Source organism: Euleptes europaea, chromosome 18, assembly GCF_029931775.1.
Source record: "Euleptes europaea isolate rEulEur1 chromosome 18, rEulEur1.hap1, whole genome shotgun sequence".
Taxonomy (NCBI): Eukaryota; Metazoa; Chordata; class Lepidosauria; order Squamata; family Sphaerodactylidae; genus Euleptes; species Euleptes europaea.
Window position 1 is genome coordinate 5,917,225 of NC_079329.1, and position 24,636 is coordinate 5,941,860.

The 24,636-nt window shown below is 43.8% G+C and overlaps 4 protein-coding genes and 1 pseudogene across 4 annotated transcripts; 2 read left to right on the top strand and 3 right to left on the bottom strand.

The window, feature by feature from the left end:
* Positions 1-1,506: 1,506 nt before the first annotated feature.
* LOC130490247 (olfactory receptor 10G6-like) lies at positions 1,507-2,445 on the bottom strand. The gene has a single exon (XM_056864072.1). The coding sequence runs from the start codon at positions 2,443-2,445 to the stop codon at positions 1,507-1,509; it is 939 nt and encodes a 312-aa protein (XP_056720050.1).
* Positions 2,446-7,683: 5,238 nt separating this feature from the next.
* LOC130490248 (olfactory receptor 10G4-like) lies at positions 7,684-8,583 on the bottom strand (annotated as a pseudogene).
* Positions 8,584-11,981: 3,398 nt separating this feature from the next.
* LOC130490249 (olfactory receptor 10G7-like) lies at positions 11,982-12,935 on the bottom strand. Its single transcript, XM_056864073.1, has one exon. It carries the CDS (start codon positions 12,933-12,935, stop codon positions 11,982-11,984), a length of 954 nt encoding a protein of 317 aa, XP_056720051.1.
* A 5,663-nt stretch (positions 12,936-18,598) lies between these two features.
* Positions 18,599-19,516, top strand: LOC130489838 (olfactory receptor 10G6-like). The gene has a single exon (XM_056863633.1). The coding sequence runs from the start codon at positions 18,599-18,601 to the stop codon at positions 19,514-19,516; it is 918 nt and encodes a 305-aa protein (XP_056719611.1).
* Positions 19,517-23,641: 4,125 nt separating this feature from the next.
* LOC130490250 (olfactory receptor 10G6-like) lies at positions 23,642-24,568 on the top strand. Its single transcript, XM_056864074.1, has one exon. The coding sequence runs from the start codon at positions 23,642-23,644 to the stop codon at positions 24,566-24,568; it is 927 nt and encodes a 308-aa protein (XP_056720052.1).
* Positions 24,569-24,636: the final 68 nt, after the last annotated feature.

Here is a 24,636-nt window from a genome sequence, read left to right on the forward strand (position 1 = left end):
AAAAAAGAACCTTGGTCGGGTGAGTGTAGGATATAATTGCACTTGTATATGATTTTGCTTCAATATTGTATGTGGGCATGTACATTATTACATACTGTTGCTATTCTAGATAATATGGAAAATACATTCTGAGGAAGCCTACAAAACAAGATAAAACCGGAGTCTTCTCAAATTGGGGCGTTTGCCCAGGTTATTATCAAATCAGGGCATTTGCCCGAGCCATTATTATAAGGAATATTGCAATAGTTTTGGAAACACAGAGCTGGACAGCGAAGATTTCAAAGAACTGTAGTTTGATTGGCTAAGGCTAACCAGCTGTCTCAGAAGCAAGTGCATCTTCTTCGCAGCGCGAAGGTTCCACGCAGCTGTAGTGAGTCTACTGTTTGGAACACTTTGACAAGTTTTATTACAATACAGTTGAAACCAATTATGGGATATTTTGTTCCACTGGACAAGATGGGACTGTAAGAGTATAATCTATCACTGGAGTAAATTGTCCGTGTGTTTGCATTGTCCTGTAATTTTGTACAATGGTTTTTTCATAATATTGTTTGACATACATTATAAGAATGTTTCTTACACAATTGTATGGTGGTTTACCTTGTACCTTGTGTATATATTAAGGGTTTTCCTCAAAAGTAGTAAAGTATATTTGAATTAAGTGTATTTTCTCTGTTTTTACCTTTCCCCCCCCCTTTCGAATCTTGATTTTTATGCCATGCTGAATTGGTTTTGTAACAAACAATTTTATTTTAGCTTTGGTGGGTCATTTGTCACCCCGGGAGCCTGTCGACTGAGAAGCATCATAGACACCTTGAGAGAAATATAAAAATAAATGTACAAAAATCCACCTCCTCCCCTCCTCTTTCCTTCCCAATGCCATGGTTGTCCCACTCCCCCTGGTCTTTACAAGAGAAAAACTGCTAGGAACGTTATGGAGACACAACAAAATTCTTCCTCACCAATAGGGTTGCCAGCCACAGGGGGTGGGGGGATCTCCTGAAATTACAAATGGATTCCAGACTACAGAGACCAGTCCCCCAGAAGAAAATGGCTGCTTGATAGGGTGGACTCTAGTATTATACCCTGCTGAGGTCCCTCCCCAAACTTTGCCCTCCCCCGGCTCTACCTCAGATCTTTAGGAATTCTCAACATGAAGTTGGCAACCCTAGACTTAGGATTGCCAGCTCTGGGTTGGGAAATACCTGGAGATTTTGGGGGTGAAATCTGAGGAAGGTGGATTTTGGGGAGGGGAGGGTCTTCAATGCCATAGAGTCCAATGGCCAAAGTGGCCATTTTCTCCAGGGGAACTGATTTCTATTGTTTGGCGATCAGTTGTAATAGCAGGAGATCTCCAGCCACCATCTGGAGGTTGGCAATCCTACCTAGACCCCAGGTCTCACTGGAAAATCAATACATTTTTATTATCCATGGAAAGGGTATGATGCCTTTTTTATGTTCAATCACAGTTCATGAACATGGAATTTTTTTTCACATGATGGTGAATTATTCTATCAGTATAAATGTCTTCTTCACCCACAACTTCTTTAAAGCACTCTTCATCTCTTTGTTCCTCAGTGTGTATATGATTGGATTCAGGAGTGGAGTCACGGTGGTGTAGAAGACGGCCACCACGCCATCCAGGGGGTCCTGAGAACCTGGCCTGAGGTAGATGAACACCAAGGGGACATAGTACGTCACCACCACAGTGATATGGGCAGCACAAGTGGAGAAGGCCCGTCGCCGACCCTCAGCACTTTGGATCCTCAGGATGGCAGAGATTATGTAGACGTAGGAAGTGAGGATGAGAAGAAAGCAGGTCATGGCCAAGAAGCCAATGTCTACGAAAGTGGTCATCTCGTTGAGCGATGTGTCAGCGCAGGCCAATTTCAACACCGCCGGGATGTCACAGAAAATATAACCCACTTGGGTCCCACAGCCATAGGGCAAGTGAAAGGTCAGGGTGGTCTGGATCATGGAGTGCAATGAGCCACCAAACCACGTCCCAAAGGAGAGGCAGAGGCAGGCTTTCCGGTTCATGAGGGTGCTGTAACGGAGGGGCTTGCAGATAGCCAGGAAGCGGTCATAGGCCATCACGGTGTACAGGAAGCATTCGGTGCAGCCCAGGAAGTGGAAGAAGAACAGCTGGGTGATGCACCCGCCAAAGGAGATGACCCCACCGCCCTTGATAAATCCAGCAATCACCTTGGGTACCACCACAGAAGAGACAGTCATGTCCAAGAAGGACAAGTGGCAAAGGAACCAGTACATGGGCCTGTGCAACTGGGGCTCGGATCCCACGGCCAAGAGGATGAGGAGGTTTCCACAGACTGTCAGCAGGTAGATGAGCAAAAAGAAGAAGAACAGTGGGACTCCTAGCTCAAGGGGGTATGGGAATCCCACTATGATGAAGTGGTATGGCCCTGTTCGGTTTTCACGCTCCATTCATGCGCTGGCTGTCTGCATCAAGGACAGGGCAGGACCCCGAACGATGCCAACCGTTACTCTCCAAAATGCAAAGGATGGAAGATATTCACATGCAGCATCAACTGTTCAACTCCAGGGGAAATCATGCATAATCTCTCACATTGTTTCTAAAAGAAAAAAATATATACATACTAAATACAGGATGGTAACTGGTTCAGATTTTCAATTTGCCTGATGATGCTCCAAACTCAACAGAGTTTATCGCTCAAATTTTGAATTTGAGGGTTTTGAGCTTTCACCCCTGGCAGCTGCCTCTCTAACCACATTTATCTGGAAGGAAACTGTACTCAAAACTCATTTCAAATGAAATACAGTTAGGTTGAAACTGTAAGGGTATGCATTTCAACTTTTCCCATTCAGACAGATGTGAGAAGATTCTGTACTTTTGCCAAAACAGAAGTTATTCTCTTGGGACTCAGATTTTTGAAGACAGTGACCGTAATCCAATTGATATCTATTTCTGAAAACCGGTACCTGCTTTCTAACTGGAGCTGTTTCCAGGAATTAGGTGTTACTTCCTCTGCACTTGTTCCAAATGTGTCCTGATAAATACATAATTTTAGAACAGCCATTTTAATGCCTCTAGAAACTGTAATTTGGGAACACCATAAAAAAGACAGAGAAGCAGGGAACAGGAAGAAGAGTTGGCTTTTATGCCCCGCTTTTCTCTCAGGAGTCACAAAGTGGCTTACAATCACCTTCCCTCCCTCCCTCCCTCCCACAACAGGCACCTTGTGAGGTAGGTGGGGCTGAGGGAGTTCTGAGAGAACTGTGACTAGTCCAAGGTCACACAGCTGGCTTCATGTGTAGGAGTGCAGAATCAAACCAGATTCTCCAGATTAGTCTCCACCACTCATGTGGAGGAGCGGGGAATCAAACCCAGTTGTCCAGATTAGAGTCCACCTCTTAACCACTACGCCATGTTGGTGTCAGCTAATTAATTGCCAGCAGTTCTGCTGAGGGGAAATGTCCTGTTCATCTAATAGTTATGTTGTATGTTATTTATTAGATGACATTATTTACTTCCATACCATAAAAAGCTTAAACTACTCATCTCCACACATTAAGCCTCTATTAACCTCCCGCCAGTAGAGAAGAGGGACCTGGCAACCCTAATGGGGACCCAAAGCAGCTTACATTGTTCTCCTCTCTTCCATTTTATCTTCACCCCAAACCTGTAAGATAGGTTTGGCTGAGAGTGTGTGACTGGCCCAAGGTCACCCAGCAAATTCCATGGCAGAGTGGAGATTCGAACCTGGGTTTCCTAGATCCTCATCCAACACTAGCCACTATACCACCCTGGACCTCACATAGCTGACTTGGCAATGGCCTCCCTCTTCCTGAGACTCTGAAGAGCGGTCTTCAGTCAATATAGACAATACTGGGCTATGCAGACCAATAATCTAACTCCATTTAAGGCATTGTGATAGATGCTGAAGATTGTGTGTATAAACCGTTGAAAGAGTATTGAAAGAGTAAATCATAGTATCATAGAGCTGGAAAGGACCACCAAGGTCATCTAGTCCTACCTCTGCACAATGCAGGAATTAACAACTACCTCCCACCCTCACCCCCAGTAACCCCTACTCAATGCCCAGAGGGTGGCAAAAAGCCTTCCAGGATCCCTGGCCAATCTAACCTGTAGGGAAATTGCTTCCTGATCCCAAAGTGGCGATCAGCAATACCCTGGGCATGTAAGAAAGGGCGAGAGCCAAACACTGGTGCAACCCTTCCTGCCCTCCCTCTCATTGTGTGTATTAAGTGCCGTCAAGTCGCTTCCGACTCATGGCAACCCTATGAACCAATGTCCTCCAAAATGTCCTGTCTTTGACAGTCTTGCTCAGATCTTGCAAACTGAGGGCTGTGGCTTCCTTTATTGAGTCAATCCATCTCTTGTTGGGTCTTCCTCTTTTCCTGCTGCCCTCAACTTTTCCTAGCATGACTCTTTTCCAGTGACTCTCGTCTTCTCATAACGTGACCAAAATACGATAGCCTCAGTTTAGTCATTTTAGCTTCTAGGGTCAGTTCAGGCTTGATTTGATCTAGAACCCACTGATTTGTGTTTTTTGGCAGTCCAGGGTATCCGTTAACACTCTTTTCCAACACCACATTTCAGAGGAATCTACTTTCTTCCTATCAGCTTTTTTCAATGTCCAGCTTTCACACTCATACATAGTAAAAGGGAATACAATGGCATGAATTAACTTAATCTTGGTGGCCAGTGACACATCCTTACACTTCAGAATATTTTCTAGCACCTTCAAGAAGGTTAACAGGTTCTAAATATAATAGTCAAGTCAAGTTTATTGTATAAGGCCATAGGCCGTTACAATCTAAAACAATATATCAACATTAAAATAAACAAAACCAGAATCATTGGATTCAGAAATTAAACAGTTAAAATACACCCATTTGGCTCTAACCAGCTTTACCACCTTTCGTGATTTGTGTCGCCCTGATTTTCTTGGCCACCAGGCCATAAAGTGCCATTATTTGGGAAATAGAAGGGTCCATATCTGATAACAAATAGATTAATCTGTCAGCATCTGGTGATAATTGTGACTAAATATAATTACCTTTCCGCTTCATGCAAGGTGGATTTTTCGTAACCAGCTAAAGTTTCGTGCTGCACATCTTTGCCATTTCTCCTTATCGTCGTTCGTCAACATTTCAGATGGTTGACACCCTCATACATATAGGCAATGTTGAACTTACAGAAGGACACCAACCCATTCCTATCTTGTCTCATAAAATGAGCTTCAAAGAAGCCGGTAACAAATTCCAGCCTATATACAACAGTCTCTAATCAGAAGGCAAATAAAATCTCTTTAGAAGCAATGAAAATCATAACCCTTTCTTCGTATGGTATATTTTGCCCAGAGAGTCCAACATACCATCAACTCTCCTAGATGGCTACAGAGTATTTATGTGATCATGACACCCCTCCGTCACATGCCATTCGGTGAACATCTTTCCCTCAAGATCACCCGCAGGTGGTAGTGAGGCTTCATTTGTTTTACCTAAAAATAATTAATGATGTCTCCTGATCATAAATTCTAATGAGAGCTATTCAAAAGGGGAAGGGAGAGGTTGAAGCACAGATCATTTATTTCCTTACATAAAGACAAGAGATTCAAAACAGAGAAAAGGAAGTATTTCTTCACACAATGCATAGTTGAATTGTGGAACTCCCTGCCTCAGGATGTGAAGATGGCTGCCAATTTGGAAGGCTTTAAGAGGGGAGTGGACATGCTCATGGAGGAGAGGGGTATTCATGGCTACTAGTAAAAATGGCTACTAGTCACGATGCATACCTATTCTCTCCAGGATCAGATGAGCATGCCTGTTATGTTAGGTGCTTTGGAACACAGGCAGGACAGTACTGCTGCAGTTGTCTTGTTTGTGGGCTTCCTAGAGGCCCCAGGTGGGCCACTGTGTGAGCAGACTGCTGGACTTGATGGGCCTAGGTCTGATCCAGCATGGCCTTTCTTATGTTCTTATGTAATGGTTGACAAGAGACTAGATACAGAAGATGCTGGAAGATCTGTGAATGGTTCTTCTTCCCTGTGTTTTTGAAACGGTAACAACAGGCATTCAAGGACACCGTTTGGATTGGGATGTTCAGGCAAGGGAGAGAGTGGTTTAACCCTTCTGCTATGCGATTTCACAAATCAAAATTCACCACCTCATAAGCATTGTTATTGGCTCTCGGAAGGCACACCACTTTTTTTTTTCCTTCCAAGGCTAATATTAGCAGGGGGCTCAGAGTTATTTGATGAATCCTTGTAAAATTAAACCCAGCCTCTTCTAGGGTTGCCAGGTCCCCCCTGGCCACCAGCAGGGGATGGGGGGCATGGGATTGCTAGATCCAGGTTGGGAAATTCCTGGAGATTTGGGGATGGAGCCTGGGGAGGACAGGGACCTCCATGGGGTACAATGCCATAGAGCCCACCCTCCAAAGTCTGGAGATAAGCTGTAATTGCGGGGGTCCCCAGGTCCCACCTGGAGGCTGGTATCAATAGCCTATTTCCTACCCCTATGTAACTTATCCAAATTGGGGTCCTGCATGACTGAGGTTACAATTTGAAAAGCATTGGGCAGACACAGTCTCCCAGCGCCCAATCAATAGGGATGCCAGGTCCCTCTTTGCTACCAATGGGAAGTTTTTGGGGCAGAGCCTGAGGAGGGTGGGGTTTGGGGAGGGGATGGACTTCATGCCATAGAGCCCAGTGGCCAAATCAACCATTTTATCCAGGTGAACTGATCTCTATAGGCTGCAGATTGATTGTAATAGCAGATCTCCAGCTAGTACCTAGAGGTTGGCAACCCCACCAATCCAGTTAAGCCCTAAGTAGGCCATGAATGGCAGATGAATTGATTTTCAGGAAGGTGCGGGAATTCTCAGGCAAATTTCAAATGTGTATTCTAATTCTGTGGGGGTGCACAGATTTCCTTCAACGTTGGCTCAAGCAGACCTCAGAAGAGTATTTATCACCGTGGTAAAATCCTTTCAGCTTGGCCCAAACCATACTTGGTGTGGTGCTCCCAGAGCTCTATGGTTCAGCCTTCTGCCTGACATGAAGGCAGAAGGACACATGAAGTATACATAAAGTACACATGAGTCAGACCATTGGTTTATCAAGGCCAATATTGTCTCTTCTGATTGGCAGTGGCTTTCCAGTGTACATGCCCAAGGATCCATGACCCAGTGACTGCTCCCCCATATACATGTAGAAACCATTATTTTGCATCTTTATTTTTACATGCTTGATAAGGGAAAACGTTTTTGGGGAGAATGGTTTATTTGGGTTGTATTTTGTATGTGTTACATTGTGTAATTTTTAACTGTGATTTGTAAACCCCATTGAACCAACAGGAAAGAACTAAATGATCAATCCATAAAGCATAAAGATAGCTCTAACAGGTTTAGTTCACTATAAATGATCACAGATTAGATCCTACTTTATCGAAATGGGGATTGCTCAGCCACTTCAAGGATTTAACAACTATAAAAACTCATGTCACTATGAACACGTTTAAGATCTCACAGAACTCTTCGCCGGAATGGAATGGAAATTGTCCAAGTTTCCTTTGGGAGAAGCCTGATGCCCATTCCACTTCCCATTTCTGTAACATTCCCATTATGTATGATGTGGGGGGAAATGTTGTGTGATTCATCCGTGTCTCTTTTTTTCTTCAGGAAAATACCTGCCTGACTAGAAGTTTCTTCACTGCCTTTTTTATTTCCTCACTTCTCAAAGAATAGATGAGAGGATTTAAGGCAGGGGTGATGGCGGTGTAGAAGACAGCCATGGCCTTCTGGACAGAGTTGGTGGTGGCTGGCTGCAAGGAAATCAGGACACAAGGAACATAGAGGGTCAAGACAACAATGAGGTGGGCAGTGCAGGTGGAGAAAGCTTTCTTCTTCCCCTCTTCAGATCGCATCTTGAGAATAGTCACAACGATGCGGATGTAGGAGGCCAGGATCAAGAGGAAGCAACTGAGGGCTACGATGCCAACATTGACCATGATAACTATTTTGTTTAGAGATGTGTCAGCACATGCCACTTTGAGCAAAGGAGAGACATTGCAGAAGTAGTGTTCAAGCGCATAGGGAGCGCAGTAAGGTAAACGGAAGGTGAGCAGCGTCTGAAAGGTGGAGTGGAGCGTTCTGACAAGGCACGTTCCAAGCATCAACCTGCTGCAAACCATCTTGCTCATAATGGCGCAAGTATTGGTCCAACGCCATAACAGTGAGAAGATGGCCCTCCGTGCCTCCAAAGAAGTGAAAGAAATAGCACTGAGCCAGGCAGCCATCGTAGGAGATGGTCTGGGAGCCATTGATGAAACCATCTATCATCTTGGGGACTGTGGTACTGGAATAACATACATCCAGGAGGAACTATTCAAAGAGGAAATAGTACATGGGGGAATGGAGCTGGGGGCTGAGGCAGTAGGGAGGATGGTGGCGTTGCCAAGCAGAGTCAGGAAGTAAATAGCTAGGAAGAGAGCAAAAAACAACATCAGAAGCCCCTGTATTTCAGAAAACCCCAAGAGAGTGAATTCGATCACCAGAGTGAGGTTGACTTTCTCCATTCGCCCTTTAGTTCGTTGCTCCGTTTGTTCATGTACTCCTGAATGGGGAAAGAAAATGGGGAAAGTTGGAGACAGAGGAGTCTGAGGATCGCAAACCTGAGTTCATCCAGATAGAGGCTGTTGTCCTAGTTTCTTTCATCAACTGAAACTAACAATTTGTTGATCAAAGCCAACTGTCTCAATCTCACCGAATTCAACTGTCTCAATCTCGCCAAATTTAAAATGTTCGTTAAAATTTAATTTCAGCTGTTTTGCTCAGAATGCACCTCCTTTCCATTCTTTTTCTGCTTGAATTAGACCTTGAAAAGAGATCGAGCAATCCTCAACCAGAAAAATGTGGGTGTGCCTGTTATAGAGTGCAGTCTGTTGAATTCGGATGGATAATTAACATTCGACCATAGAAAACAGCAGGTCCTTGATGAAAACAATTTATAGCCAGTATTTGAACATATGAACACATGAAGCTGCTTTCTACTGAATCAGACCCCTGGTCCATCAAAGTCAGTATTGTCTGCTCAGACCTGCAGCAGCTCTCCAGAATCTCAGGTAGAGGTCTTTCACATCACCTACTTGCCTAGTCCCTTTAACTGGAGATGCCGGGGATTGAACCTGGGGCCTTCTGCATGCCAAGCAGATGCTCTACCACTGAGCCACAGCCCCTCCCTATTTGGACTTACCTGACCCATAAAATTAATTGCAAGTGCAAGATCAATTGCAGTAGAGGCATGACATATTCATACAGATTAGAAAGAAGGTCTTCTTCTCTTTATAAAGCCTGCTTGAAGAAGGTGATATGAGAAGTGATATGATAACCATCTTCAAGTACTTGAAGAGTTATCATATAGAGGAGGGTGGCAAGTTGTTTTATGTTGCCCCAGAAGGTCAGACCAGAACCAATGGGTCAAAGTTAAATCAAAAGAGTTTCTGGCTAAACATTAGGAACAACTTGCTGACAGTTAGAGCGGTTCCTCAGTGGAACAGGCTTCCTCAGGATGTGGTGGGCTATCCTTCTTTGGAGGTTTTTAAGCAGAGGCTACATGGTCATCTCTCAGCAATGCTGATTCTGTGAACTTAGGCAGATCATGACAGGGAAGGCAGGAAGGGCTGTGTCAGTGTTTGGCTCTTGTGGCCCTTTCTTACATGACCAGGGTAATGCTGATCGCCATTTTGGGATCAGGAAGCAATTTTCCTCTAGTCCAGATTAGCCAGGGATCCTGGAGGGTTTTTGTTGCCATCTTCTAGGCATGGCCTGGGGGTCACTGGGGATGTGGGAGGAGGTTGTTGTGAATTTCCTGCATTGTGCAGGAGGTTGGACTAGATGGCCCAGGTGGTCCCTTCCAACTCTGTGATTCTATTATTCTAATTGGTTAATATCTAGGTCTAAAATAAATACCTTTATGATCATTTTTCAAGGTTGCTCAGAAGCTGAAGACATTCTAAACTTTCCTTTTACTGTGCCTGTAGTCTTATTCAGAATATGAATTGCCCCCAAAACATGTTTTGATGTTGGATTGTTGGCTCTGGGACCAAACCCCTAAAGACTCTAGCCCGAAAGTCAAGGCACCTAACTAATGAGGCATTACTGATGAGTTATTACAATTACATCATTGTTGTAGAAGAATTATCAAGGTGAGAAGGGAAAAGCAAAGCAAGTGATTGCTTTATTGTTGTTGTTGTTGTGTGTGTGTGTGTGTGTGTAAAGTGCCGTCAAGTCGCAGCCGACTTATGGCGACCCCTTTTGGGGTTTTCATGGCAAGAGACTAACAGAGGTGGTTTGCCAGTGCCTTCCTCTGCACAGCAACCTTGGTATTCCTTGGTGGTCTCCCATCCAAATTCTAACCAGGGCCAACCCTGCTTAGCTTCTGAGATCTGATGTGATCAAGCTAGCCTGGGGCTATCCAGGTCATTATGCATCTTTAAAAGGACAGTGAGGAGTTGTGCTTCTCCTCCTAAGTGTCCTGCTTCTCTGTGTTGTTGCATCTGTAGAGTTGCCAGATCCCTATTTGCCACCAGCGGGATGTTTTTGGGGTGGAGCCTGAAAAGGGCGGGGTTTGGGGAGGGACTTCAATGCCATAGAGACCAATTGCCAAAGCATCTATTTTCTCCAGGTGAACTGACCTCTATTGGCTGGAGATCAGTTGTAATAACAGGAGATCTCCAGCTACCACCTGGAGGTTGACAACCCTATGCATTAGTCTGTGTTTTTCATCAGTATGAATTGGAGCAGAGTACTGTTTTTAGTCAATAACCAGCAGGTGCTTTTATCGAAAGCGCACAGGCCCAAAACACAAACACTATGTCATGGAGCGGTGGAGTATTATCTGGAGAACTGGGTTTGATTCCCCACTCCTCCACATGAGTGGCGGAAGCTAATCTGGTGAACTGGATTTGTTTCCCCACTCGTACACACGAAGCCAGCTGGGTGGCCTTGGGCAAGTCACTCTCTCAGCCTCACCTACCTCACTGGGTGTCTGTTGTGGGGAGGGGAAGGGAAGGTGATTGTAAGCTGGTTTGATTCTCCCCTAAGTGTCAGAGAAAGTTGGCATATAAAAGCCAACTCTTCTTCTTCTTCTTAAGCTTCCCAATTGCCCTGTTACGGTGGGCAATCACTCGCCAATTGCTTCTGCTGCCTGCCAACTCTTAGCTGGTTGGCAGGCAGAAGCAGGCCAGGGAAAGGGGGGAAGGACACTCTAGCACTTGTGGGGGAAAAAACCTCCATAGAAACCATAGAGGTTTTTGTGAGTGCTAGAGCATCCCCTCAGTGCAATACCGGCACTTCTGCATAAACCAAAAGGGACATCATCACATAGATCAATCGCTGCCCTCAAGCCCGCCTCCCTAAACCTCCCAGTGGTTGTGAGGAGGGGGCCTGGCAACCCTAGTATGTCTAGTTGCTGAGTTCACTAGTCTTAGGGCCAAACAATACTTTTCGGGTGAGTTTGGCCCAAGTTCTCCTCATTTTCCCCTCAGCCACACAGCAGCTGCTGGTAGGGTTGGCAGGCAGGAGGGCTCCCTCTGAAAATCGCTGTTGCCCACTGCTGTTCTGAGTGGCATCAGGAGGAAAATAAAGATAATAACACTACCAGGCTCTGGTACAACCCAAAACGAACACTCGGTAGTTCTAGGAATCACCAGAAATCACCATAGAGCTAGCGTTTGGGGGAGTTGAGTGCTGAAGCATCCCGTCACGAAGCGGTGCTTCCGGGGGTAAACTCGGAAGTGACGTAATCGCATCCCGCACATCTTTATGTGTATGCTATCACCATTTTAAGTAACCCAGCAACCTGGCAACCCTATTATTAATATGCACCATCTGAGATTTAGAAATGCAATTTAATCACTCAGATTAATTCAAAGGCAGGGTTTTAAATTAACCGTAACTGCTTGCGGCGTGTCTTTCAAAGCCCCTGCGCTGCCATCTTTCCTGAGAAGATCTTGTTGAATATCAGTTTCCTCATGGCCTTCTTGATCTCTTCATTCCTCAAGGCATAGATGAGAGGGTTCAGAGCAGGCGTCACAGATGTATAAAAAACTGACACACCCTTCAGGATCGGGTGACTGGTGGTTGGCTGCATGTAAATGAGTATGCAAGGGCCGTAGAGGAGGAGGACCACAGTGAGGTGAGAAGCGCAAGTGGAGAAAGCCTTCTTCTTCCCTTCCTCGGAGCGCATCTTGAGGACAGTGGTGATGATGCGGATGTAGGAACCCAGGATCAATGTGAAACTGCTCAAGGCCACAAGACCAACGTTCACCATGACGACAGTTTCATTGAGAGTGGTTTCTGCGCAGGCCACCTTCAGCAGAGGGGGAACATCACAGAAATAGTGGTCAAGTTGGTAAGGACCACAGTAAGGGAGGTGGAACGTAAGCACAGTTTGAAGAGTAGAATGGAGTGAGCCCACCAGACACGTTCCAGCCATCAGCTTGGCGCAAGCCATCTTGTTCATGATCCCGGCGTAGTGGAGGGGGTTGCATATGGCCACGTATCGATCGTAGGCCATGATGGTTAGCAGGAAACACTCAGTGCCCCCAAAGAAGTGAAAGGCGTAGAGCTGAGCTACGCAACCCTGATAGGAAATGGCTTTCAAGCCAGTGAGGAAGTCCGTCAGCATCTTGGGCACAGTGGCGCTGGAATACAACATGTCCAAGAGGGAGAGCTCGCAAAGGAAATAGTACATGGGGGAATGGAGTTGAGGGCTGGAACGGATGGTGAGGAGTATGAGGAGATTACCGAGAAGCGTCAACATGTAAATGACCAGGAAGAGCACGAAAAAGAGAAACTGAAGCTCCGGAACGTCAGAAAACCCCAGGAGCGTGAATTGGATCTCAGCCGTGAGGTTAGGTTCTTTCATCTGTCTTTCATTGTATTCCACATCTTATGGCATCATGATCTTGGACCTAATCAGGGAAGGAGAATTTGAAACTGATTTCAGAGAAGAAGAGCAGATCAAACTGAGAGCTCATGGCCATTGTTGTGCATGGCTAGGGGATATGGTAGGACCTTCTTAACTGTGGACTAAGCTGTTTAAAATAAACTAAAATAGCCACAATTCTGCGGATACATAGGAATCTGAATAATGTATTATTTTTTTGTCATTTTAGGCCTGAATGATAGTGTTTTCAGTGACTCTGTTATACATGTTTTTTTCATCATTATCATCATCATCATTAACTGTCTGACAATTTTTAAAAGATGGAAGACATGAGAACAAGTAGTAGTAGTAGTAGTAGTAGTAGTAGTAGTAGTAGTAGTAGTAGTAGTAGTAGTAGTAGTGAGCATAGTCCTCCTCAAGTCTATTTGATGGGATTTACTTCCAGGAACATGTCCTTAGGAGTGTACTGTAAACTTCACTGCTCAATATAATCAAACCTGGCTCACCTTTTCAAAATCATCTTAATTTCAGCCTGATGCTAGCCACCGTACACAAATAGGATGATGGTGATTGCATTTATATCTTGCCTACTAAGCAGAGAGGTTCTCGTGAAGGATGACACAGTTATTCTGGAGAACTGGGTTCGATTCCCCACTCCTCCACATGAAGCCTGCTGGGTGACCTTGGGCCAGTCCCAGTTCTCTCCGAACTCTCTCAGCCCCCACCTACCTTACAAGGTGTTTGTTGTGAGGAGGGGAAGATAAGGTGATTGTAAGCCGCTTTGAAACTCCTTAAAGGTAGAGAAAAGCGGGGCATAAAAACCAACTCTTATTCTGATTATGATGATATACAATAAGATAGAACACTATAAATGCATGTTAACTACAGCACTTGTAACCCAACAGCAGCAGCAACAGGTACATTGAACAGAAAACAGTACCACGTTCACTTTCATGGTAGCCCAGCCAGGGCTAGTAAAAGAATTTTCACCGGAGAACTACAGCTGCAATGAGTAGATGCCAGGAAAGGAGTGCAGCTTGGCATCTCTGCTTTCAGGTATCCCTTCAGATGCCCTGTGTGGAACAGAAGAGAAGAGTGTTGAAGAAGGTGAGGATGCGGAGAAGTGAAAGCCTGATGAAATGTTTTATGGACAGCAAACGTATTTCCAAATCAAAATTGGCAAATATGCTCTGGGCACCACCGACGTCTGGGACACCATTCCCAGGAAATGGGCAGCACCCAGGATCCGGTGAATAGAGATTCCTTCCATCTCAGTTTTCCTAAGCAGTCCAGACTTGTTGCTGAGGAAGAGGATTCTCTATTGGGTTGTATATTCTGAGTGTGGAATGTGTTCAAGTGTCACAGAGCAGCAGAGCTGCCTTTCAGATTGACTTCAGTAGTGTGAGTAGAGTTGCCAACTCTGGGTTTGGAAATTCCTCCTCCTCCTCCTCCTCCTCCTCCTACTACTACTACTACTACTACTAGTAGTAGTAGTAGTAGTAGTAGTAGTAGTAATGAGCATAGTCCTTCTCAAGTCTATTTGATGGGATTTACTTCAAGGAACATGTCCTTAGGAGTGTACTGTAAACTTCACTGCTCAGTATAATAAAACCTGGCTCACCTTTTCAAAATCATCTTAATTTCAGCCTGATGCTAGCCACCGTACACAAATAGGATGATGGTGATTGCATTTATATCTTGCCTACTAAGCAGAGAGGTTCTCGTGAAGGATGACACAGTTATTCTGGAGAACTGGGTTCGATTCCCCACTCCTCCACATGAAGCCTGCTGGGTGACCTTGGGCCAGTCCCAGTTCTCGCCGAACGCTCTCAGCCCCCACCTACCTCACAAGGTGTTTGTTGTGAGGAGGGGAATGTTTGGGAGTGGAACCTAGAGAGAACAGGATTTGGGGCAGGGAAGGACTTCAGCAGACTATGAGACTATAGACTCTACCCTCCACAGCAGCCAGGCAGTAGGTGATGAGAAAGACCACTGCCTGAGACCCTGGAGAGCCACTGCCAGTCTGAATAGACAAGACGGACCTTGATTGACCAACAAATTGATTATTCAGTATAAGGCAGATTCATGTGTACACGTGTTCACCTTAGGGACCAACAAAATTTTCAGGGTCTAAACTTTCAAGAGTCAAAGTTCCCTTAGTAAGATACTTTGGAGCTCTGACTCTGAAAAGCTCATACCCCAAAAATCTTGTTGGCCACTAAGATGCTACTGGACTCTAATCTAGCTGATATCCTGCAGACTATCACGGCTACTCTCATGAAATAACTACAACAACAGCCTTACTGAGTAATCTTTGGGACAGAGTTCAAAAAAATAAACATAATTTTGTAAGAATTCCCAAGCCATATATTTTAAGAACTGCTTTTAAAATGCCTTGAAAGTCACAAGATTCAGTGACTTTCCCTGGATTGCACTAAACGAATGTAATGTGCTTCTATCTCTCTTCATTTAGAAAAAAAAAAAAGCTGTATCCTACTTACAATATTCATTTCTGTTTTTGCAAAAGGGAACAGGGTAAAAGCCTCCAGAGATGCAGCAAGAGAAATTAATCCATGGGTACATCGTGCACAAACTGTCCTTGAAAACCTGTTTCTAAAAGATCCCCATGACATAGCTGTAGGGTTTATAAAGCTTACAGGTTGTGTTGAATGCTCATGATCTGGATAGAAATGTTAATAATCTTTGTAACAAACTCGTTTTATAAATGATCAGTGGCCCAAGGGGAGCTGGGGGGGGCGGTCAGGTTCCCTAAAGAGTAGGCATTGGCAAACAATCACTGGGTTTCATTTATCACTGGAATATTCAGCAAAAGAATACCATGTACAATAATATTTCCATATATTTGTGTGTGTGTGTGTGTGTGTGTGTGTGTGTGTGTGTACGCTCATATGACTCTATAGTCATTTACTGAAATTAGGAGTGCTACATCTGCACAGAAATCCTAGTCCTTTAGTTTAACTTGATAATTGATTATGTGGCCAAAATGTTCCATTTGTTGTATTGGGTTTTCCTAAGCCACAGTTGCAAAAGCCAAAATAAGTAAACCTGTGTTGGGACTTCTGTGTAAGGTTGTCAACTCCAGATTGGAACATTCCTGGAAATTTGGGGGTGGAGCCTGCGAAAGGCAGGGTTTCTAGAGGTAAGGAACCTCAGTGGGGGATAAAGCTATAGGGCCCGCCCTCCAAAGCAGCCTGTGATGGACAGCGGCATTCTAAGGAGTTGTCCCGGTCATAGAACCCCTTGAGCGACAGAGAGTTTGAATTGAATTCTGAGGATGACAGTGGAGAACTGACAGTTGAGAGCTGATAGCTGAAGGACCTCTTATTGGTTTTAGGATCAAGCCAGGTCCTTAACCAGTCATAAAGGGAAATAGCTCTACTGTAGAGAGGGTAATCCCTAAGCGTTTATTGGGAAATAGCTGTAAGGAAAAGAGTTTAAAGAAGTAAACTGGGAAAGTGTGTATATGTTCCTAACTCCTCAAATTTAAGCACTATTGGTTGAAGAAGCTTATGTGTGTGACACAAAGCTGCAACTGACAAGATAAATCAATCTCACTACATAATCAACACTTGTATGTGAACCATTTTTGTTACATCTTAAATTACAAACTGTATCTTGTATATAACCATCAGTTCATCCTTGTTTTTCTGTTACAAGCCACATTCATTTTATGAAATTTTTTTAACCTGACCTATACATTCCCTGAGGTGACAAAGGCAGATAATCATATGCTGACTCTCTGCCTTTGCTTTGGTGATCTATTTCATGACCTGGATGAGATATGTCAATTGTACCTAGTCCCAATAGGGAACTAGACGTTCGTTTTTACACAATTTCACCACAGGGACTTGCAACCACACTGCAGCCATAACTCCTGGGGTAACGTCTATGTGGAAAAGTGGAGACAGGTCCAATTCTGACCAGGACTGTGGCACAGGGGAAGGAGGGGATACTTCTTTCCCTCCTCCAGTCCAGTTTTGGCAGTTGAAATGACCTGGGGGCTGTGGGGGAATTATTCACTCAGTCAGGCGAATGTATGTTCACTAAACTTATTGAGCTTGCAGCCTCTTAGTGTGGCAAATAGCATCCATCCTAAGGTTGCCAGCTCCAGGTTGGAAAATACTTGGAGATTTTTGGGGCGGAGCCTGAGGAAGGTGGGATTTGGGGAGGAGAAAGACTTCAATGCCATACAGTCCAATTGCCAAAGTGGCTATTTTCTCCAGGTGAACTGATCCCTATTGGCTGGAGATCAGCTGTAACAGCAGGAGAACTCCAGCTAGTACCTGGAGGTTGGAAGCCCTAATATAGCTGCAACTCCCATGGCAAACTCATGTAAGAAGTAACACCTGGTTTGGCTCAAAACCACACATCCACCATAAATCAGAACACTGTGGCCTAAAAATATTTCAGAGCACCCACAAAACCAGAGTTTAGTCCCAGCAATGATTCCTATGTTGAATTCACCATGTTGAACTTGGTGTTTGAATCTTCAGGATACACATTAGATGTTATTCCATGTCTCTTACTCAGCTCACTGGCTGAGTAATTTTGCCAAAGCTGGGAGCTTTGAAAAGGCTGTAGCTATTCATTCGGCAAGGGTTTTTCCCTCCTGTAACAAACAGAAATATATAATTCTTCCAAACAATGTATTTAACAACACTCACTGGAATTAGTTAAAATGGATTCATCATAAGCATCTTAATTGTCAACAGTGTTTGCAAGACTTTGGGGAAATGACCAGATTCGAATCTCGAGATTCACAGATGATGAAACTATATAAAGATGTATGAGAAAGCAGAACATGTTCCTGCTGGTGAAGAACATTCAGCCAGTCCATCATTCCAAGCAGCTGGCAAACCTGAATTAAAGATTCATCCAGAGACATTATCCTGCCTGGCTTGTCTTGACAGAAGACTCGTCAGTTAACAGTCTCTCCTTTTTAGAAGAGCAGCTAGATTTAAGTTCAGTTGCACTTTAGAGACCGACAAGATTTTTGGGGTACAAGCTTTTGAGAATTGAAGCTCCCTTCATCAAATGCTTGTTAGAAGACAATATGATGGAAGCAATATCATTGTCTGATAATGAAGTAGTTTTAAGACACAGATTTGATAGGGTGAAGCAACAGCTCTGCCAAAGGTAGAAGAAACAAAGCAGTGGAAGAAACGAAGGTGAAGATATGTAAAGTGGACTCTGATCTGGACTCTGGAGAGCCAGGTTTGATTCCCCACTCCTCCACATGAGCGGAGGACATTAATCTGGTGAAATGGATTTGTTTCCCCTCTCCTACACACTGACCTTGGGCCAGTCACTCTCTCTCAGCCTCACCTACCTCACAGCGTGTCTGTTGTGGGGAGGGGAAAGGAAAGTGATTGTCAGCTGGCTTGAGTCTCCCTTAAGTGGTAAAGAAAGTCAGCATATAAAAACCAACTCTTCTTCCTCTTCTTCTTCTAACAAGCCCATCCTTTTCACAGAGTATGCAGATACCCTTGTGTGGATAGCCTGCCATTACATGAAAGGATGTTGGAGCAGGAGTTGTAATCCTGCACTTGACTCAAAAAAGGTATCAAAAAGTCTGCCCGACATTGCTTCAGTGACCATCTTCCCAGATAAATGTTCCATGAATGGAGTGTCCAAATCAAACAGCGCCAACCGTGTTTATCATCTCCGGCTTCCCGTTCCCACAAGAACTGAAGGTGCCGTTATTCTTCTTCTTCTTGCTTATGTACATTCTGACTCTCTGTGGCAATTCCCTGATTGTCTGGGTGGTGGCATCTGATGTTCAGTTGCATAAGCCCATGTACTGGTTCCTCTGCCATTTGTCCATGGCTTTCTCCTCCATTGTGGTCCCCAGAGTGATTGCGGGATTCATTCCTGGTGGGGAAATCATCTCTTTTGGAGAATGTATATGTCAGGTGTTCTTTTTGCATTTCCTGGGCTGTGCCGAAAGTCTCCTTTACACTGTGATGGCTTTCGACCGCTTCATTGCTATCTGCAAGCCTCTGCACTACAGCAATATAATGCACTGGAGAGTCTGCCTCATCCTCTGTTTGGGTACCATGATCGGGGGCTGCCTGAACTCTGCGTTGGAGACGACCCTCACCTTTCAATTGCCCTATGGACAGAACAACCAGATTGACTATGTCTTTTGTGACATCCCTGCTCTACTGAAGCTGGCTTGTGCAGACACAACTCTCAACGAGATGATGACCGTGGTGGACATCGGCCTTGTGGCCATGACATGCTTCATCCTTATCCTGACCTCCTATGTGTACATTGTCTCTGCCATTTTGAGGATCAGCAGCAGAGAAGGGCGTCGCCGGGCCTTCTCCACTTGCACGGCCCACATCACTGTGGTGGTTATATATTATGTGCCAGCTGGTTTCCATTACCTGAGGCCGGCATCTCAGGACTCCATGGATGGTGTGGTGAGCATGTTTTACACCACAATAACCCCATTTTTGAATCCTGTCATATACACATTCAGGAATAAAGAGATAAAGGCCGCTTTATCAAAACTGAGGGTTGGAAATCCTGAGTAAACAGCAGCATGTTCGTGTGGCTTATGTTGTACCTTATGCTGTCATCGCAAATCAACTCAGGCTGATTTCACCAAGTGTTGATTGGGCTGATTGATGGATTGGAGCTGGGAAGGTGGTTATATAAGTGGATATTGTATGTTATATCCACAATTTATAAGTCTGTGTATTAGTTGTGTTGAAATAATTTTGATGTATGTCTTATGGTGAGTCATAACCTACTTTTGTTGAAATTTAAAAAGATTATATGTTTATAATCTATTAATGTTGCAGTATTTTATTTTAGGAAGTACTATTTGACTACAGTGTGTCCAGCTAACAAAATTTCTGGCAGGCAGCTGTTCTACAGATGGCATTTTACCCCCAAAATGCTAAAGAAGCTGTTCTACAGATGGCATTTTACCCCCAAAATGCTAAAGAAGATGCATAGAACAAATAAAACAAGCCAAGCAGGTTTGTTGGAAATGCTACGCATCAGATGATTCTTACTTTCATGTATGGTGGATTTGTCCGAGGTTACAGTTGTAATGAAGAGCTATTTACCAGGAACTTCAAAAGATATTCCAGCATAAATTCCTGTTAGATCCCAAGAACATGTTGCTAGGTATTATAGCATCAATTATAACCTCGCAACTTCAAGACTTGTTTAAATATTCTACTACGGCTGCCAGAATAGTTTTAGCCAGGAAATGGAAACAGCCACTTTCCATAGAAGAATGGAAAGAAAAACTAATAGAGTATGCTTTTATGGCAAAAATGACCATCATGATAAGCAATGACACGAATTATGAACAGTTTCATGAAAAATGGAAACTATTTTATAAATACGTTGAGGTTTAATGTTAACAAAAACCAAAAATAAACTTATGGTAGAGATATCTAATTCTATTTTATATCTAGATAACCATGTTAATTGTAGAGATATTAAATACCCCTGACAGATAAGTTGGTGATCATTTTTTGATTATATTATGCGATCAGAAATGTCTGAATATTTTCATATAATTTGGGTAACTATTTGATTATATGATTAGTAATGCCTGACTAACTTTCTTTTCCCCCCCCTCAGAATTTGGGTAATTATTTGATTGTATAATGGTTGTGAAAAGCATGGCAATGAAATCTGTTTAATATGTTTGTGTGTTTTTATTTTCTCAATTGTATTGTGGAAACCCTTACACTTCCCCTTTCTTCGTTTTTTCCTTTTGTACCCTTTCTTTTATAAATTTTTTTTAAAAAAATTAAATTCTGGCAGGGCATGAGCTTTTTTGAGCTACAGCTCACTTCATCAGATAGGTATCTAAAGAAGTGAGCTGTGACTCACAAAAGCTCATACCATGCCAGAAATTTTGTTAGTCTTTAAGGTGTTCCTGGACTCTTGCTCTTTTCTTTTCTCATAGGTTTCTTCTGGAGATTTAAAAATGGAGAGAGGAGAATGATGCAAGCTGGTTTGCATCTGCATTGGCGAGAAAGTCAGGGTATAAATTAAGGCAATAAATTAAACAAACGAATAATTCAAATTGCCAGGTACAAGACTGTACAAGCCATTGCTGGGGAGCATGGGGGAGACTGTAAGCGCCTACGGTTCTCAAATTGCGGGTCAGGATTGAAAAGTAGTTTGCAGATCTCTTGCAGAGTGGCCACAAAGCCAGTGGGGAGTAAAAGGAACAGGGTGAGTTTGGGAGGTTTGATAAAAAATTTAGGCTTGCCTCGACATGATATTCAAAATGCCCATGAAATGCAGCCTGTTGCTCAAGAACTCTACATTTATAAGTAGTAAACATGTGCAACCTTGACCTGGAGGCCCAGGCGAGCCCAATCTCATGAGATCTCAAGAGCTAAGAAGGGTCGGCCCTGGTTAGAAGGGTCGGCCCTGGTTAGTACTTGGATAGGAGACCACCAAGGCAGTCCAAGGTTGCTATGCAGAGGCAGGCAATGACAAACCACCTCTGAACATCTCTTGCCTTGAAAAACCAATGGGTCACCATAAATCAGCTACAACTTGAGGACCCTTGCCGCCACCATACATGTGAAATAAAGCACAATGTTGTTCGCTACTAATTAATGTGGTTAGTACTTGGACGCTAGGAAAAGTTGAGGGCAGCAGGAAAAGAGGAAGACCCAACAAGAGATGGATTGACTCAATAAAGGAAGCCACAGCCTTCAATTTGCAAGATCTGAGCAAGGCTGTCAAAGATAGGGCATTTTGGAGGACTTTCATTCATAGGGTCGCCATGAGTCGGAAGCGATTTGACGGCACTTAACACACACACAGTACTTGGATAGGAGACCACCAAGGAAGTCCAGGGTTCCCTACTAATTAGTGTTAAATTCCTTTGTTTTATTTTGATATGGGAGGAACCGAAAGTGGAGTCACTTTGCAAGGTGGGTCCCAAAAAGTATAGTAATTTAAGAAGTGAGACCACTTTAGAACGCTGAGAACCACTGGAGTAGGGTAATCGTGCAAAATCATTTTTATCCTAGCAAACAAAAAAAATATATACATACTTTCCCCAAACAACTTATTTAATAACACTCAATGGAATTAGATGAAACATCTTAATTCTCAATGGGACGCATGATATTGAGACACAAGGGGAAAGAGTAATGTGGAAGCTCGGGACCTGCGGATGATGAAATAATTTAAGACTTATGAAAAAGCAGTATGTGTTCCTGGTGGTGGAGAACATTCAGCCCACATGTTATCCCTAAGACTAGACAAAACAGAATGAAAGAAGTTCCATCGAGATGCATCCTCCTGCCTGGATTCTCTAGCCAAAAGGGTTTCCCACAGTTGATAATCTCTCCTTCAATGACAGAAGGCTGCAAGTAAAAGCATGGTCCTCTAACCAAAACATTCGGACGACATAGGCTCAAAAGGTAAAACGACATCTCTACAGAAGATCCAAGAACTGATGCAGCAGAAGAAACAAGAAGAACCAGATTAGAAGTCGGCCAAGCAGGCTGTGGTTCATTTGCCATAAGACGTGACTGTCTTCAAGAAGCCGCAGGATTCTTTGTTTTCTGGGGGTCAACGAATGGCATCGCTACCATTCGATACGGAAATCTGCACTTCAGAATCTCCTATGCAAGGTGCTTCACTTTCAGATGCTGAGTCTGAGAAAGGCATTCTTGCGGAGGCTTAACTTACGTTAGTCACAGAGAAGCCAGATCTTCAATCAGTAAGACTTTTGCTAAGTTTATTAGTGAAAAAACGGAAATGTTAAGAAATTAGGAAGGGACAAGTAAGCACTTGTAGTCTGTGGTGTCTTGTTAAACAGTGAAGCTTGTTAAAAATCCACCAGTAGCTTCTATCAGTTCTTCAAGGGCACAGCAAGAGAAATCCTATAGCAGCCATAGCATCTCACTAAAATAATTGTTTCAACAGTGATGGTCAATTAGGTTCATGTCTTTGCTGAAGTGTGAATATGGATTATGACGATCCTTTCAATTTTATCCTTTCAGATTTAAATCGCATGCCAAAAACATTATGGGTGTGAAATGCAGGGTTTGGTCCTCTAATGGACAATATATGAATCCTCTGGTAGAATTCAGAAGTCCAGCAAGCTTAAGAAAATAAAAGCAATAACATCAAAAGTTCTGAACTCTATCCCCAGTCATAAGCAATAAACAATTCACCAAATATAAATGAGTGGAGAGGGAACCTTAAACCTTGGCCACTGTCCCTTTATTCTAAAAGGGTGTTTTCATTACGTACTTGAGCACAAAACGGCAATCCATCCCATTGGAGGAAAGGGTTCTAGCAGGGTCTACGTTGACTCCAAAACTGACAATCATGTTCTTGACTATGGAAGAATGTCTGTCTGATTACTTAGTGGTTTGAGTTCCATCACTACATCTGAAACTCATCTGTTTCCCTTAAATTCAGTGTTTCTCAAAAAAAGTTTTAAATTGCTGTTAAGCTCTGGCCATCTCCAAGCTAGTTTATGTTGGTTAGTTATGGCCATCAGTTTCTCAGATGAGTGTGCAAATTGCATTGTATGTTGTTGTGCGGATAACCCATGTTTGCATGCAAAGATGTGTGAACAGGAATTGTAATCCTGTATTTGTACTGGAGGAGGAACAGAAAAGGATTGCGGGCATCTTCCTAGGATAAATTTCCCAGGAATGGAGTGTCCAAACCAAACTGCGCCAGCTGTGTTTGTCCTCTCTGGCTTCCCATTCCCGAAAGAACTCAAGGTGCCGTTATTACTCTTCTTCTTGCTTATGTATATTCTGACTCTTTCTGGAAATTCCTTGATTGTCTGGGTGGTGGCATCTCACCTCCAGTTGCAGAAGCCCATGTACTGGTTCCTCTGCCACTTGTCCATCCTAGACATGGCTTTCTCCTCCGTTGTGGTTCCTAAGGTGATTGTCGGGTTCCTCCCTGGTGGGAAAATAATATCTTTTAGAGAATGTATGTGTCAGGTGTTTTTTTTACAGTTCTTGGGATGCACTGAAAGTCTCCTTTACATTGTGATGGCTTACGACCGCTTCATCGCTATCTGCAAGCCTCTGCATTACAGCCACATCATGCAGTGGAGAGTCTGTCTCATCCTCTGTTTGGGCATCATGGTTGCAGGTTGCCTGAACTCCACCGTACAGACAACCGTCACCTTACGTCTGCCCTACGGATGGAGCAACGAGATCGATTATGTCTTTTGCGACAATCCTGCTCTTCTGAAACTGGCTTGCACCGACAAGACTCTCAACGAGATTGTGATCTTGGTGGACATCGGCCTGGTGGCCATGACCTGCTTCTTCCTGATCCTCACCTCCTACGTGTATATTGTCTTGGCTATTTTGCGGATCAACAGCAGTGAAGGGCGTCGTCGGGCCTTCTCCACTTGCACTGCCCACATTACCTTGGTGATTATATTTTACTTGCCAGTCGTTTTCCACTACATGAGACCAGGATCACAGGATTACATGGACAGCGTGGTGAGCATGTTTTATACCACAATAACCCCATTTTTGAATCCTGCCATATACACACTCAGGAACAAAGAAATGAAGGGGATTCTCTTAAAACTATGGAGTGGGAATCCTAAGTAAAGGCAAGTTCATCCACCCATGCTCTCTGTCTCCCTAGCCATGGTCACAAATCAACTCCAATTTGGTTC

Excerpts from the sequence above, each read along its gene's own strand:
- LOC130490247 (XM_056864072.1), bottom strand. The coding sequence starts at position 2,445 with ATGGAGCGTGAAAACCGAACAGGGCCATACCACTTCATCATAGTGGGA.
- LOC130490250 (XM_056864074.1), top strand. The coding sequence starts at position 23,642 with ATGGAGTGTCCAAACCAAACTGCGCCAGCTGTGTTTGTCCTCTCTGGC.
- LOC130490249 (XM_056864073.1), bottom strand. The coding sequence starts at position 12,935 with ATGAAAGAACCTAACCTCACGGCTGAGATCCAATTCACGCTCCTGGGG.
- LOC130489838 (XM_056863633.1), top strand. The coding sequence starts at position 18,599 with ATGGAGTGTCCAAATCAAACAGCGCCAACCGTGTTTATCATCTCCGGC.